This window comes from Coenobita brevimanus, chromosome 99, assembly GCF_032717465.1.
Source record: "Coenobita brevimanus isolate Jiangsu-jjx chromosome 99, ASM3271746v2, whole genome shotgun sequence".
Classification (NCBI taxonomy): domain Eukaryota; kingdom Metazoa; phylum Arthropoda; class Malacostraca; order Decapoda; family Coenobitidae; genus Coenobita; species Coenobita brevimanus.
In genome coordinates this window covers 19,749,659-19,765,401 of record NC_137052.1, presented here as the reverse complement: position 1 = coordinate 19,765,401, position 15,743 = coordinate 19,749,659, and the positions used below count along the sequence as shown (strand labels likewise).

At 40.4% G+C, this 15,743-nt stretch overlaps 1 protein-coding gene across 1 annotated transcript; it reads right to left on the bottom strand.

The window, feature by feature from the left end:
* Positions 1-1,282: 1,282 nt before the first annotated feature.
* LOC145414452 (failed axon connections homolog) lies at positions 1,283-13,679 on the bottom strand. Its single transcript, XM_080284009.1, has 6 exons — positions 13,525-13,679; positions 9,253-9,385; positions 8,555-8,751; positions 6,961-7,166; positions 2,256-2,372; positions 1,283-1,377 (listed from the first exon to the last, which is right to left on the bottom strand). The coding sequence occupies exons 1-6, from the start codon at positions 13,677-13,679 to the stop codon at positions 1,289-1,291; spliced, it is 897 nt and encodes a 298-aa protein (XP_080140135.1). The 3' UTR covers positions 1,283-1,288.
* Positions 13,680-15,743: the final 2,064 nt, after the last annotated feature.

The window sequence follows — 15,743 nt, the reverse complement described above, 5'->3', positions numbered from 1 at the left end:
TCTCCTCTAACCTAATCTAGTGTTAGTAAAAATAACAGTAAAAATATCCTCATGGTGAAGCAGTGTTCAATGGTGAATGTTGTAATGTCATTACTAACATACATGCCTGACCAACAAACTGTGCACAGCTGCGGGTGCTTCTGTAAAAGTTTTTTGCTAACTCACCCATGAAGAGAAATTTTCAGTTAATTTCTAACAGTTTATAGTTTACATTACAGTATTTAAAATGGTATCCAAAGACCCAAGGCAGTACAGTAGTCCTCATTATATATCGGGGATATGTATCAAAACATCACAACTAATTTCCATATTATGATTACAGTAAACTGGGGACCTTGTGTAAATCAGATTTTTTGGATGCAGTGGAAATTTAGTAGACAGTATGTTTGTATTTCACTGGGGATTGAATTGCAAAAATGAACAAAAAATATATAATATATAAGGATGTATTACTGTATTTAAGTTCTCTAAGCCAGGAATGACTTCAACAGCAACAACCAACTCTCATCAAACTCTTACCTCTCTTGTATGGTACTTACTTTAGACTTCTGTCTTCAAACAATGTCCCTTTGTATCGGCTATCAAGCACTTTTAGTTATTATTTTCTTCTGAATCTGGTAGACTCTTCATATTTGTCCTAGTATATATTCTTTATACTTCCTCTCATTATCCTTCAAACACTTCTATTTGGCTTCCTTCCATTACATCTTCCTTTAATTTTACTTAAATGTACTGGGCTTCTACACCTCAAAGGGATTAACGTGAAATTGGCTGTTAATTAAGTTTCCCATTAGTTTCCCTATTCTGTTATTTATACTATACAGGCTACTTCTTGTTTAACTCTTGTTCTCTCTTTTGTGATGCTGAGAATTGCTGATACTCGTTCCTGTGTTTTGGCACTGTATATCATCTTCCGTATTCTCATTTATTTACTATATTGCTGTTCATTACCTTTACTCTCCTTCAGCTGTCTTTTATACTGTTTACATATATTTTTTTTTCCTAAATCCATCCTTTTGTATGTTCTTTCATTTTCATATACCAATATTTTACTGTCATTCAACTTGTGTCATGTGTTCCCTTTTTATTTCATTTCTCTATATCCTTCCCTTTCCTTATTCTTTCATTTTCTTAAGTCTTTCAGCCATAGCATCAAAATATTTTTATCAACTCCTTCATTTTAATTCCCCTTACATTCACTATAGTGGACCTTATAAAAATCTTAAAATCATACCATCAGAATGTTTCCATCACTCCTTCAACTTCTTCATTTTTCTTCCCTTTATATTCACTGTGGCGGGTAGAGGCACTTGTTCCAGTCTGGCCAAAATCTCTCCTTCACACGCTGGCAGTACTGATGAAGGTTTGGGAACTCAGCTGTAAAGAGATATGCAGCTTAAACAACTAAATCCAGAGACATCTTTTCAGGTCTTCTGTTCCCTTCAGACAGTGTTATTCAACTAGGAACTGCTTCTCATACTGAAGGGTTTTGGTTAGACTATCTAACCCCAGCAGTTAAAAAATTATTTCATAAGCTGCAATAGTTATTCAAAAATTATTTCATAAACTGAAATAGAAAAATGCAAGAATATAACAAGACATCCCTGGGCCCAAAAGGTTAGTTAAACTGTACAGTACAGTACACTTTATCTCCCAAGACAGAGGAAAAAAAACATATTGTACCCATACTTCTCATTTGACTACAAAATATGACTATGGGAGTAGGAATTGGAGGTTCAAAAACACCTCTTCCCACTTCTTGTACTCATTTGTGATGAGGCAACCCCATCCTCCAGCACTTGCGAAGTAAGCATACTTGAACTTCATAGTCAGAAAGAGGATTATTTTTTAATGCAGAATGATGACTCAAAGGCAAATAATCTGGACATGTAAGTAAAATAAAGGAAAAACAAAACCATGATTCATCAGAACCATCTGAACCATTTTTAGTTAGAATTTCAAAGTGTATAGGAATTCCTGCTCCAAACCACCCTCTCCCATTTGGCCTACACAGAATTCAGAGAACGTGGGACAGCATGGCATCTCCCCTAACCCCAGGAAGAACAGTGACTATGGTTAAAACATATGAGTACAGTGCCAGCATAATGAGTACAGTAGTTTTCTAATGTGCCAAAGCCATTTGGCCTGTCACTCAGTGTAGAGTCACCTGAGAGAAGCACAGGATCAACGGATTGGATAATGCCTCCACTTACCACAACAGTAGCATATATGAAATACTGTACTGCAGTACTTACTGTCCACCATCCTAAGGTAGGGGGAACCTGGAGAGTTCCACACAATCTGTGACAACATCCCAAACACTGCACAATCCACCTCTGTCGCTTTGTCTCCCATCAGGTATGGCTTTTCACCTGAAGAGAGTGATTTGAGTTTAAAAGTAGAGAAAACTGTTCCAACAGCTGATTGATTGCAGTCAGTTTATTATAAGAATGATGAGTGTTTACTGTATGATGAATATGCTGGTGAGAGAGTGAAAAAGTACAGTATCAAGGATTTTCAAAAGTGATAAGAGACAGGGAAGTGAGCATGGAAGTGAAAAAGTTACTCCATGACAGTATTGTGATACCAACTCTAATGTATGGAAGTGAAGCTTGGACATTGTTGGAAGGACACAAGTCAAGAGTGAGAGCAGTGGAAATGAGTTATTTAAGAGGAGCCTGTGGAGTCACGTGGAGAGACAGGCTGACGAATGAGGATATAAAGGAGCGTTGTGGTGTTGATGTGGATGTGTTAGGAAGCGTTATGAGGAACACACTGAGGTGGTTTGGCCATGTGGAGAGGATGGAGGGTGAAAGACTGACGAAGAGAGTGTATGTGAGTGAGGTGGAGGGGGGAAGAGGGAGGGGGAGGCCGAGGATGAGATGGAGGGATGGGGTGGAGAGGTATATGAGAGAGGGGGGTGTAAGTTGGGAGCAGGGCAGTGAAATGGCGGGGGACAGGGCGACTTGGAGGCGATTTGTTTGTGGCCACCCCAAACGGGATTGAGGCGTCTGGCAATAGATATATATATATATATATATATATATATATATATATATATATATATATATATATCCATACACATTTAATGGATAAAGATGAGATCAAATGTGCTATTAACAACAGTAATACTACATAAGATATAATCATACTGCAGTAGTGTTGGAAGTATTCAAGCATGGGGGGGAAGGCAAAAATAATGTTGTTAAAGTAAAGATGATGTGCAGCTTAGAAGTGTTGCTGCGACAATTGCTGCTTGTTTTGTATTTGTGTCTTTTAATGAACAGCTCTTTCTCTTCAAGATCACCCATTTCAGTCAGAGTGCACACTGCAATAAGAGAGATGAAGTCCAAGGAGTGCTTCAACCTCAACAGCATTTTACACTCATCAGTCAACCCTCTTGGTAAAAGACTATCTATCTATCTATCTATTGCCAGACGCCTCAATCCCGTTTGGGGTGGCCACAAACAAATCGCCTCCAAGTCGCCCTGTCCCCCGCCATCTCACTGCCCTGCTCCCAACTCACACCCCCTTCTCTCATATACCTCTCCACCCCATCCCTCCATCTCATCCTCGGCCTCCCCCTCCCTCTTCCCCCATCCACCTCACTCACATACACTCTCTTCGTCAGTCTTTCACCCTCCATCCTCTCCACATGGCCAAACCACCTCAGTGTATTCCTCCTAATGCTTCCTATCACATCCACATCCACACCACAACCCTCCTTTATATCCTCATTTGTCAGCCTATCTCTCCATGTGACTCCACGGGCTCCTCTTAAATACAGTAACTTATTTCCATTGCTCTCACTCTTGACTTGTGTCCCTCCAACAACGTCCAAGCTTCACTTCCATACGTTAGAGTTGGTATCACAATACTGTCATGTAGTAACTTTTTCACTTCCATGCTCACTTCCCTGTTTCTTATCACTGCTTTCAAAGAACCAGCAACCTTTCTTCCCTGCTGTACTCTTTCAAGCAGTTTGCCCTCCAAACCTCTATCCTTACTCATCACACTACCCAAGTACTTAAACGTACTCACATTTTCCAATTCCTCACCATCCAGCCTCGCTGTACATTCACTGACTTCACCTCTCTCAAAGGCCATCACTCTACTCTTCCCTGCATTCAACTTTAGATTCCGTTTCTTACACACTCCCAAACTCATCCACCAAGCCCTGCAGCTCCCATTCGTCTTCACTCAACAACACAGTATCATCTGCAAACAACAGTACAGGGAGTTTCCAAACACTATCCTCTCTCACCAGGGCCACTCCAAAATCCACTACCCTACCTTGTACCTCTTTTATTACCACATCCATGTACATATTGAACAACCATGGAGACATGACACATCCCTGTTTCAACCCAACCATCAAAGAGAAAAATTCACTCAGTTCACCATCCACATGCACTGCAGCCTTAGCACCATCACATACAAACTCATCACAGCATTCAACAACTTCCCATCTACTCCATATATTCTTAATACTTTCCACAATCCTTGTCTATGCACCCTGTCATATGCTTTCTCCAAATCCATGAACGCCACATACAACTTGTTTCCCTTTTCTAGAAACTTTTCCACTGAAGATCTAAGAATGAATATCTGATCTACACAACCTCTTCCCTTCCTAAAGCCTCCCTGTTCTTCTCCAACTAATTTCTCTGTTCTTTCTCTAACTGTCAATAAGTATCCTACCATACACTTTTCCTATTATACTATGAAGGCAAATGCCCTTATGATTACCACACACTTCTTTTTCCCCTTTTCCTTCCTACAAGGGAATAATTATACCTGACTTCCAATCCTCCAGGACTCTACCTTCCTCCCAGGCCAATCTGCATATCTTCCACATCCATTCAACTACTATCTCTCCCCCATGCTTCAGCATTTCACCAAACACTCCATCAATTCCTGGGGCTTTCCCCAGTTTAACTTTCTTCATTGTTTCCACAACTTCTATCCTACTGATTTCTTCCTATCTTCTCACCTCCCTCCTTCTCCCAGCAATTCCCCAGCCACTTATACTTGCATTACTTCCATCCTCTATGTTCAACAATTCCTTAAAGTGTTCTCTCCATCTGCTCACTTTTTCTCCCTTCTCCACTAGTAATCTACCATTTTTATATTTCACTCCCCTGCTAACTTCACTTATGCCCTGTCTTACTCCAATTTGTGCAAATTACAAACATTCCTCTACAGTTCCATTTTCAATGATCTTAGTCTTATCACACTTATGCCAAAACAGAGTCTCACTTCTTTATATTAGTGTGTGCACTAGAGCACATTCTTGCAATCACTTCTCTTGAGGTCTCAATGCTGCCTTTTTCTATCTGTCAACAGCCTGACACCATAATCCTGTAAGGGGTTGCCACTGACTTAGAAACAGTCGTTATGGGGAGGGGCACTAATAATCCGCCAACCCCACATGTTGACAGGTAGAGAACACGTACGGTTGGTTATATGGTTACCGCCCAACATTGTAAATGGCTTCCCAGCTTATAGGAAACCATTAGCATGTCACTCAATGTAAAGCCACCTGAAAAGGAAAGAAGAGTAATAAAAAGTGACAGGAAAGATGGAAGAAATAGGAAGACAGGAGGACAGACACAGAAAAAGAATGATAAAGGTGAAGGAAAAAGTAGTCAACACCTCTGGATATCAAGTGAGTGGATGATTGTCACCACCACCTATGTTACCCAATACTTTTTGTACATATACACTGTACACAGGGTTGTTATGATTTAAATCAAATGATTTAAATCAGAGTGAAAAAAATCATGATATGAATCATGAGATTTTTTTTTTTAATAAATACAGTAAAAATGAAGACAGAGAATGTGATGGATGTGTATTGTACAGATGCATCAAGTTTGCTTGGCCTGTACTCTTCCTGTACTGATCTTGATCAAGTCAGGCACCAGCGAATGCCTTTTGTTACAAGGTAAATATTAAAAAACAGAGGAAAGAAGGCTCTTTGATAATAACAATAAATGTGATTATACTCAGTGTTAACATATGAACTAAACTCTTCCTTGAATACACGGTAACATGATTCAGTCTAACGATTATGATCCTAATTTGACAAAATATGAAAGACATGTTGGCAACTTTCTTCAGTATCTGACAGTGTGAGTAACCTCCCCCATACCAAGAAATGCCAGCCTGTGGTGCACTGCCTTACTCCCACTTTCCCATTCACATTATTATTTTCAATTTTATCTGTTTATTTGGACACTGATATATAATCATGCCTAATGGATGCATTGCAGCAAGTGGGAGGAAAAAAAGACCCAGTATGGAACTCTTGCACAAACAGGGTTGGGAAAAAAAAAAATCACAGATTTTTAAAAAAATACACGATTTAAATAAAAAATATAGATTTTTTTTATTTAAAAAAATCTGTGATTTTGTCCAACCCTAACTGTACACGTACCAAGGCAAGTTAATACTGTACCAGTACTGTATTACTCAATCTATTATTTTTGAAATGTTTGAATGTACTATACATATTTCTTGGAGGATCATGGAATAAACAGCTAGAAATCCCAAAATCAGTTAAAGCCCTTGCTTGCTGTCTTTTAAATATACAGTACAGTATATATAAAAAAATAATTACTATCATTATTATCATTACCTTTTTTTCCCCAGTTACAGAAAGAGAAAGAGAAAAAGAGAGAGAGAGAGAGAGAGAGAGAGAGAGAGAAAGAGTTGTGACTTTTCAGGGGAGAGAAAAAAAACTTTCAGTCATATACAGTATAAATTATGTGTGCAACTGTGGATCATCCATCCATCCATCATTCAATCCTATGTTGCCCCATGAGAAGCATAACAGCCCGGGGCTAAGCACGTTGGTCCTGACATTTAAGATGAGAGTGAATCTACCCATTAATAATGCCTAAACAAAACTAGCCAGAATTTTCATTTCCTGGCATATACAAATAACACACCACTCACCTAAGTAGTCAGACAATGCCTGTAAATCTTTCCGACCCATCTCCTCAATTTCTGAAGTCTTGTGCCTCCCAATTCCTTGGATCATCACCAACTGTTTAACCTTTCTTTGGGTAAGTCCAATAAAGAATTGGTAGTAAAAAGGAAGCTCCATGGTTTTCATGAACGGCTTCCCACGTGTTGTGATGAATCTCCAGTAAGCAAGAGGCCTGAGGGGAGAGTAAGTTTATGTTGTACATGCAATGTAGTTGTTGTTATGACCCCAGGCTTCACTGGATGTGAACTCAGTGTACTGCAGGCTGAAGATGCCCGTCCACAGTCTACCTTTTGAAGGACAAGGAGGGACCAAGGGATATCTATATGACTAGGCAATACCATAATCCAGTTATATTGGTAATGTTACAGGCAGGCATTCCTCTCCTACATTTTTTTTTTTTTTTTCCAGTTTCATGATGAAATAGGTCACCCCATTAAATCCAGGAAGTTTAGATCCGCCTGCTAGAGAGAGTACAGTACTGTAAGCAAGTGACTATTAGTTTACAAGAAGGATGTAAAACCTTGTTATGTGATTCATCTATTGTACTTTTCTTCAGGTAGTAGGTGGTGGCAACCATCATCCACTCACTGGAAGTAGTGTTGCCTATCTCTCTTACATCTTTATCATTCTGTCTCTGTGCCTGCCCTCCTCTCTTCCTATTTCTCCCTTTCCTTCCTGTCACTTTCTATTACTCTTCCATTTTAGACAGTTGTACTTGAGTGCCAAGCCTAATGGTTTCCTGTTACCCAGGAAACCATTTACAATTCTACGTGGTAATAACCAGATGACAGGGCAATGTGGAGCCTGCTATGGTCCCCCTGCTAACTAAACCTGCACACTCTTCCCCGCACCTCACTGTGGTGAGGCACTGTCTGCTGCAAGGAAGCATCAGTCCACTGCACAGAATTGTCTTGCAGAGATAGTTGCTTGCCTCTAGTTGATGGGTCTGCTAGGCCAAACAAACTGGTGTTGATCAACAACAACAACTGTTCTTTGTCCAACCAGCTTGATCCCCTGTCAATTTCCTGGCCTTCTCAACTTCCAGACCTAGTTGCTTGATGAAATACTGTATATTAAATGCAGTAACATGCAGATAAAACCTTACTAGGTTATAGCCAAAGAAATAAGCAGATAAAACCTTACTAGGTTATAGCCAAAGAAATAAGCAGATAAAACCTTACTAGGTTATAGCCAAAGAAATAAGCAGATAAAACCTTACTAGGTTATAGCCAAAGAAAATGTCTGAGTGTAACATAAGGCTTAGAAAGTAGGGTTGCCTTACCCCTACAGCAGTAATGTACTATTGGTATGGAGGATTTCTGCCCCCTCTCTCACCCATTTCAGTTGCTTTCTGTGACAGAGACTACATGTGCAGTATTTTTTCTATCTCCTTAAACATAATCAAATTTTACAAGTAATATATGAGTAGTATTCTTTTTTTCTCCCACCTCCCTTAAGCATAAGTTGGACTATATACACAAGTAATATATGAGTATAAATTTTCTCCCATCCCTCTAAGCATAAGTTGAATCTTACATACACCATGAAATCTAGACTCACAACACGAGGTGCTCGTCTGTCATGACCCTCATTGCATGGGCTGCAGCTTGTTGCTCCTTGGTGAGATGAGCACTGAAATCCTTGCCTAACTGTTCTCCCAGCCTCTCCACGATCAACTGGGAATCTCCGATGGCCTCTCCATTAAGGGTGATCCATGGACACTTTCTTTTTGGACCCAAAGGTTCCTCAAAATCTATCTGTTAACAGAAGTTGAACGGACATTATGATTGCTTCTCCCCTCTCCTCCCACATTCAAAAGGAAGAAATATATAGCTGTTTCCAGTACATCATAAAAAATGCTTGTGGCAAAACTTCATTTTACTGAACTAACTGGAGAAAGATGGTCTTATAAAAAATTGGCTTTCTTTATATACACTGTAGTTTTTCTGGATACATACCAAGAAAACTCAATATTGTGTATCAATTTTAAAAATCCATTACAACTGTGAGTCCATGCCAAAACAAAGAATGTACACCAGTACAATGCTGGACACTACTGTGACAGTGTATAGTTCTTGCTCAACCCTGATGATTTTATTCAGCTTAGGGAAGACTTTCTGATCAGGATTGGGTATGGTCTTCTAACCCCTTCACTAATAGTGGCTCTTGTAAGCTGAATAAATCCACTTGCAGGCAGCCAGAAAAAAATAAATAAATAAATAACTGGATTGATTGAAAGGGTCAACAAGCTTCCTCACCTGGTATGGAATGCCTGCCATGCGCAGATACGTCTCTAGTTTGACTACATAAGGTGAGACACTGGGAGAGAACTTGCCTCGCTGAAATATGTGCAGAACCACCACATCTTTCCCTGCATTGTTCCATTTCTTTCTGTAACCGGTGATAGACTGAGTTTTAGTATATTAAGGTTTGTATTATTGGACCTTGATTTGTTGATTACATTGTGTGATCACAACATTTCAACAGGCTTAAAAGGAACCCTTAAGACTGGAAGTCAGACACAAACTCCACTAACACTTTACTGTGAAGAAATTCATTAGCCCCTTCACCCTGATGAAGTACAGGAACTTCTGATTTTATTCTTGCAACATCCAGAAGTGGAAATGAGTTATTTAAGAGGAGCCTGTGGAGTCACATGGAGAGACAGGCTGATGAATGAGGATATAAAGGAGCATTGTGGTGTGGATGTGGATGTGATAGGAAGCGTTATGAGGAACACACTGAGGTGGTTTGGCCATGTGGAGAGGATGGAGAGTGAAAGACTGACGAAGAGAGTGTATGTGAGTGAGGTGGAGGGGGGAAGAGGGAGGGGGAGGCCGAGGATGAGATGGAGGGATGGGGTGGAGAGGTATATGAGAGAGGGGGGTGTGAGCTGGGAGCAGGGCAGTGAAATGGAAGGGGGACAGGGCGACGTGGAGGCAATTTGTTTGTGGCCACCCCAAACGGGATTGAGGCATCTGGCAATAGACAGATAGATAGAACATCCTGTTTATTTTATTCAACTCAGGCGAGAAGTCCTGCAGTGAAAGGCTAAATGGAACCACACCTAACCCTCCAAACTGAAAAGTTCAGCATAAGGTGGATAAAACCTTCAGATGGTAAGAAGAGTAAAAAAAATATATATGTAATGTATGTACACATGAGTCAGTGGATTGAAAGGGCTGCCAGTAAACAACTGTATATTTTGGCTGATACCAAATGCCTCTGCTCAACTCTGGACAGAGCCCACAGACAAACTGCCCTGTGGGTGATGTGAATGTCCATCAAGTGAATAAAATCAAGGTTTAGCCAGAAAACATCCTGCAGTTGGTAAAAAGCTCTCCAAAGTTTATATGAGAAAGAAGTGCATTTAGTTCCTTCCAATGATATTAAAGAGTCACTTCATCTCACGCTTATTTCTATAGGGCTCCATTACAATCAGACCGGAGCCTTACAAGATATAAAAAATATTTTGTGAGATAACTCTGCTGAATGTTGTAGGGAAGGTATATGGAGAATAATTACAGCGAAGGTAAAGAATACTGAACATCCAAATGTCTGGTGGGTAATGGATGGGGTAGTTTTAGGAATGGTAAGGAATATGTGGAGCAGGTATTTGTAGTATGGCTGATATTGGAAAAAGTCCACCCATCCATCATCTAATCCCACATCGTCCCATGAGGAACACAGAAGCCCGAAGCCAGGCAAGTTGGTCCCTACATCTAAGATGAGAGTGACCAGCCTCACTCATCCCTGAGTGGCATTACATGAGCAAAAAAAAAAAAAACAAGCACCCCTTGGATATAAACCTTCACCGGCTCAAACCGACTGGAGCACCTTAATTACCCATTAAACCACCAGAGGCCATAATTTGGTTATATGGTTACCACCCCATGTAGTAAATGATTTCCTGGTGTACAGGAAACTATTTGGCTTGTCACCTGGTGTAGAGTCACCCATATAATATGAGAAAAAATGTAAGATATCAATGGCATTCACAGATCTTCTGTGACACCAACAGGTATTCCTTAGTCTCATGGTTCAGCTGTTCTTCAGAACAAATAAAACACTTGAACGTGTGTAAAGTGCTACCTGCCCATGTCGGACATGTGCAAACTGGGTATCACAGTCCATGCTGTAAGTATATGGTTCTGAAACTTTTTGCTCTTTTGTTGTGATGGTTACTTTCTGACTGAAATGACTGGCTGCCACAATGATGGACCGACTTTGGTGAGGGACACTACTGGTCACTGGTTTGCTTAGCGTGATCTCTAATGATTTCTCAAAGAGAGGGTTTCTCTTTCCTTCCTGTATGAACAGCATTGTAGAGTGGTGGGCAGCATAAGGCATTTGCTGTATGAAGAGGCTGTTTGGACCCCAATAATTTAGGCTGCTGCTTGAGGATCAGCAAGATGAAACAAATTATCACAAACCCTTTTCCTGTCCAGACAGCCTAAGTGGCCATACCAAAATATAGCACCATTGACTAGAGCTTGTGACAGGAGTATCCTAGCAGGTGCGACTAGCCTGTGTGAGGCACCCTTGAAGAACATCCCCAGAGAGGCCAAAAAGCACTGTTAGTCCATGGAATATCAATCTGGTCTTTTTTTTTTTCTCAGAAGTGCCAATTCTTCAGTGGATGAGTCTGGCAAAGAACTTGTACAGTACATAAATCTTTCATGATGATGATGGCCATAGAGAGTTAACTTGGGGCAGCATTCTATAACCTAAGATCCTTCTCTGTGTTGGAGAAGGGCTTCATGTAATTCATGTGCTTAGTTTCGACGAAGCATTTGTCTACCATAACAAACCATAACCAATCTTGCTACTTTGTGTCTCCGAGGTTGTTTACCAAGAAGCTCGAATGACTGAATTTCAGGAGTTCCTTAAAACTATGGTACTTGGTTCTCAAGGTCTGTGCACTTTCAATTTAAGTTTACAGCACCTCTGGGCATGGAAGAAAAGTGATGGCAACAGCTGTAATGACCTGCTCACATATCAATGCAAACCTTGATCAGGAACAATCTCCATAGTCACATTCTCCTAGAAGGACTGAATAACTTTAACAGTACCTTGGAATTTCCTGAATATACCCTTATGGAATCAGCTCAAGGAACAGAGAGATAGCAACACTGAAAATACTACTTTGTCAGGTTTGACTGTCAGACCTTGACATCTGGGCACAACTCTTTCATAGGACTAACGCTGAAAGTGAAAACCCATGCAGTGTCGAACCAAGCTGTAAGGGTGTCATTACCATCCATTCAGAAGATGAGGGAGCAGAGATGAAAGGTATCTGCTGGTGACATACTGACTATGTGGCCACTATTTCCGATGTGACTGTCCTTCACTAGGATCGTCATGAACTCCCATGGACATGAGAGAATCAGGTTAGTGACCTAAGAAAGTCGTTAAGGTCAGTGTTCATGACCAAGGCTTCAGCAATGGTTCCTGTGTCACCTGATACGGATGAAAATCCTGAATATCCAGTAAGCAGTCATAAGGCTGGCAAGGCTTGGGTCTAGGTTCATTTCCTGATGAATCAATGTAAGGTGCTAAAGCTTAGAAAGGCCGAGGGTCACTGATGGACAGTCAAGTCATGCTCATATGGAGGAGCTAAAAGCCTACAGGGCCTGGGATAAGCAAAGGTGAACAGGGCCTGGGATAAGCAAAGGTGAACAGGACTGATAGTCATTATCAACAGGTAGTGACACTGGCTGCATCTGCTGGGAGAACTGGATGTCAGCAGCCAGGTGTACACCAACCTCGAACAATGAAGTCGTCAGACACTTAGGGAAGGGCTTGAGGACTGACTTTTCTGAGTGATGAGTTCTGAGAACTGACATCTGTATCTGTAGTATAAGAGGTGTGGGTGACAAAGATGCGCTCAATCGGTAGAGAGTTGGCCTGCAGTCCTGACGGACCCGGGTTCAAATCTCGCTGAGGCAGGGAACAGTTTAAGGATTTGAATTTCATAAAAATCAGACTTTACTAATCTACCAGAAGACCCGCCAACATGTCGTAAAAATACCCCCGCTAATACCAATACGTCAGTCCTATATGAGGCAGCCCTAGCATGTATTCAGTATGGACGATGGGTGTTAGCGCCGAAGTGGTGACATGTAGAGGTGTGCGGTACGTAAGAGGACTACTGGGCCTTGCAATCAGGCTGTGAAGCCTATGTCCAGAGTCGGTCACAAAAAAAAAAAAAAAAAAAGTGAGGAATGTTGTTGCAGTACAGCTGCCACTTAATTCTAACTCAAGAGATTTTAATGCTCTGAGGGCAGGTAGCATGCACTCTCCCTCTCTCTCCCCCACAGTTAACTGCAGGAGATGCATACATGAAGGACAGCAACTCTTAATTAAACTAGTGAGCCAGACAGAAAAGAGGTGAGAGTGTAGACCAGAAGGACATGTATAACATAAGAGAACGTAAGATGCAATTTGGATAATAAATTGCTAAAGAAGAAGCAATACATAGTCTTCTATGCCACCCAAAATAGCCATGCAACACAACATTCACATTATACCTAAGATTTTGTCTCTTGATGTACTTGCTGATCTTAATGGCCCCGAAGACAACCACGGCAGTGACTGCTAATGGTTTGTTCTTTCTCCAAAACCACTTCGCTACACGAACCGCCAAGATGCCTGGGCCCCAGCTCCATATTTCCAAAGATGCCATCCTGGGAATAAAAAGTACTGGCACACTGTGTTTTTGTTATACATCATGGATAGATGCCATCCTGAGAATACAAAGTACAGCAACGCCATATTATATGTCTGAGGTGTGTTCCAAAATAAAATATATATATATATATATTTCTAACAACCAGTATTTCTGCTTTTTGAGTAGTATCAGAACACTGAGAGTCATCTTTCTGTAATTTGCTGTGAACTTAGCTGCAAAGCAGGACATAAAAAATGGATTAGTACTGAATTTGGAAGATAAAATTGCACTTCATGCATCCTGAAGTACAGTATTCTCTGTTTAGATTTCACCATTAGCAAGCTTTTCTACAACACTTCAATCTCAAAAATACTCCTTCCCCCCTTGGGGTCACTGATCACATGAGGATCATTTGCATCAAAAGTGTTATAGAAGACAATTATTGGCAAATGGTAAGATATAAAAACACTTCAGATATTTGAACTGCGGTTGTGGCTTCTGCTTAATATTACCCGTTGTATATGTCTACTGTACTTATTACCAGGAATTAAAATCCCAGGAGAGGTGGCCACAAACTGTTTCCACCATCAGGCTGTCCTCCCTCCTGCTTACATCACTTACTCATGTGCACCTCCATCCCATCCCTCCACAATATCCAGCATATACAATACTTTGGGCCAACTTTACTGTACTCATTAGTCTACAAAACTATCTGCAATGCCTTATCCAGTTTTTATATATTCAGTACATGGCTACTTTCGACACAAAGCAATGCTGGTCATAACAGTACTGTATAGCCACTCTTGCCAATAAAATCATACAGTATTTACAGTTCTGTCTGAAACAAGCTGTGTCTCTTAATGAACCATTCTTTGGTATTTTATGACAGGTGTAATGCTCATAGTTGGAGATCCTTCATACTTCTGCAAAGTCATTAGCTAAACTCACTGTAACAATGCTAGGAACTTCGACAAGAATTTTTATCATAATGTAAATAACCCATTACACTGAGTGACACACCAAATAGTTTCCAGTCACCCAGAGCACTCTACTAATGGGTTAAGACACTCCCTATTGGAGCAGACCCGGATGGGGTGACCAGGGGTTGTTCATCATTCAGCTAAGAGCTAGGCTGGTCACTCTATATTACCAGGGTGGAGATGGGGTAGAAAAAGGATTAGGTGATGGGCACATAACTATTTTTGGAAGAGGAATTTTAAGTCTGACAAAATTCGTGTAGCGTTAGTTCCTTAAAACCTTTATTAGTGAAGTGAAAAATTTACCAGTTGTACAAAATACTCATCGGTCACTGACTTCCTTTCTGGACATGTTATTTACCCATTCAAAACTATTATACACTGTCATGGTCATATCTATCTATCTATCTATCTATCTACCTATATATATATATATATATATATATATATATATATATATATATAGACAGGTGTTTGTCTTATATATATATATATATAGACAGGTGTTTGTCCACCATACTGTAGTTCACAGCTGGAAGGATAAATTGCTTAAGGGAAGAGCACATTACCGACAACCTACCTGATCAGTTACCTACTGCAATGTTCGGTACACGGAGAAAGTGACACTGAGGTTGCATGTTGCCGTAAGACAAGTGATTAAATCGACCAAAAGTGACCATGTTTATTATTTTAAACTCTTTAGAACAACTAAAAAATACAAGCTAACATCATTGTGAAAATTTACGTCAGTAAACTTTTCCTCGTGACTGTACACATTAATAAAAGATTGAAAAGCATATGGCAGCTAGGGTGTTTAACTGTATCAGACTAATTTCTCCTGGTGTACGTTACTTCACCTAGGAAGTCAGGACGTTGTGTAACATACGATAATGGGGAAATCAAATCACTTAAGATGTCAAAGTATCCATGGAGCAACCTTGACTACAGCTAACTAGTCAAGATTTGTAGTGAATTTCATGCCGAGTCATGGCAGACAGGGGGTAACGGGCTGCCAACTGATAGTAATCTTGCTGTCAAGAGTAAATATATTTCACTTTTTGTAGCGATAACACATATCTTATCTCGAGTGCCATCGTGTACC

What these genes read in the sequence shown, in the direction of transcription:
- LOC145414452 (XM_080284009.1), bottom strand. Translation starts at nt 13,679, where the DNA reads ATGGCATCTTTGGAAATATGGAGCTGGGGCCCAGGCATCTTGGCGGTT. An exon ending in ATCAAGAGACAAAATCTTAG is followed by an intron (nt 9,386 to 13,524) that starts GTATAATGTGAA and finishes CACCGGTTACAG; the next exon opens with AAAGAAATGGAACAATGCAG. An exon ending in TGGCAGGCATTCCATACCAG is followed by an intron (nt 8,752 to 9,252) that starts GTGAGGAAGCTT and finishes TTCTGTTAACAG; the next exon opens with ATAGATTTTGAGGAACCTTT.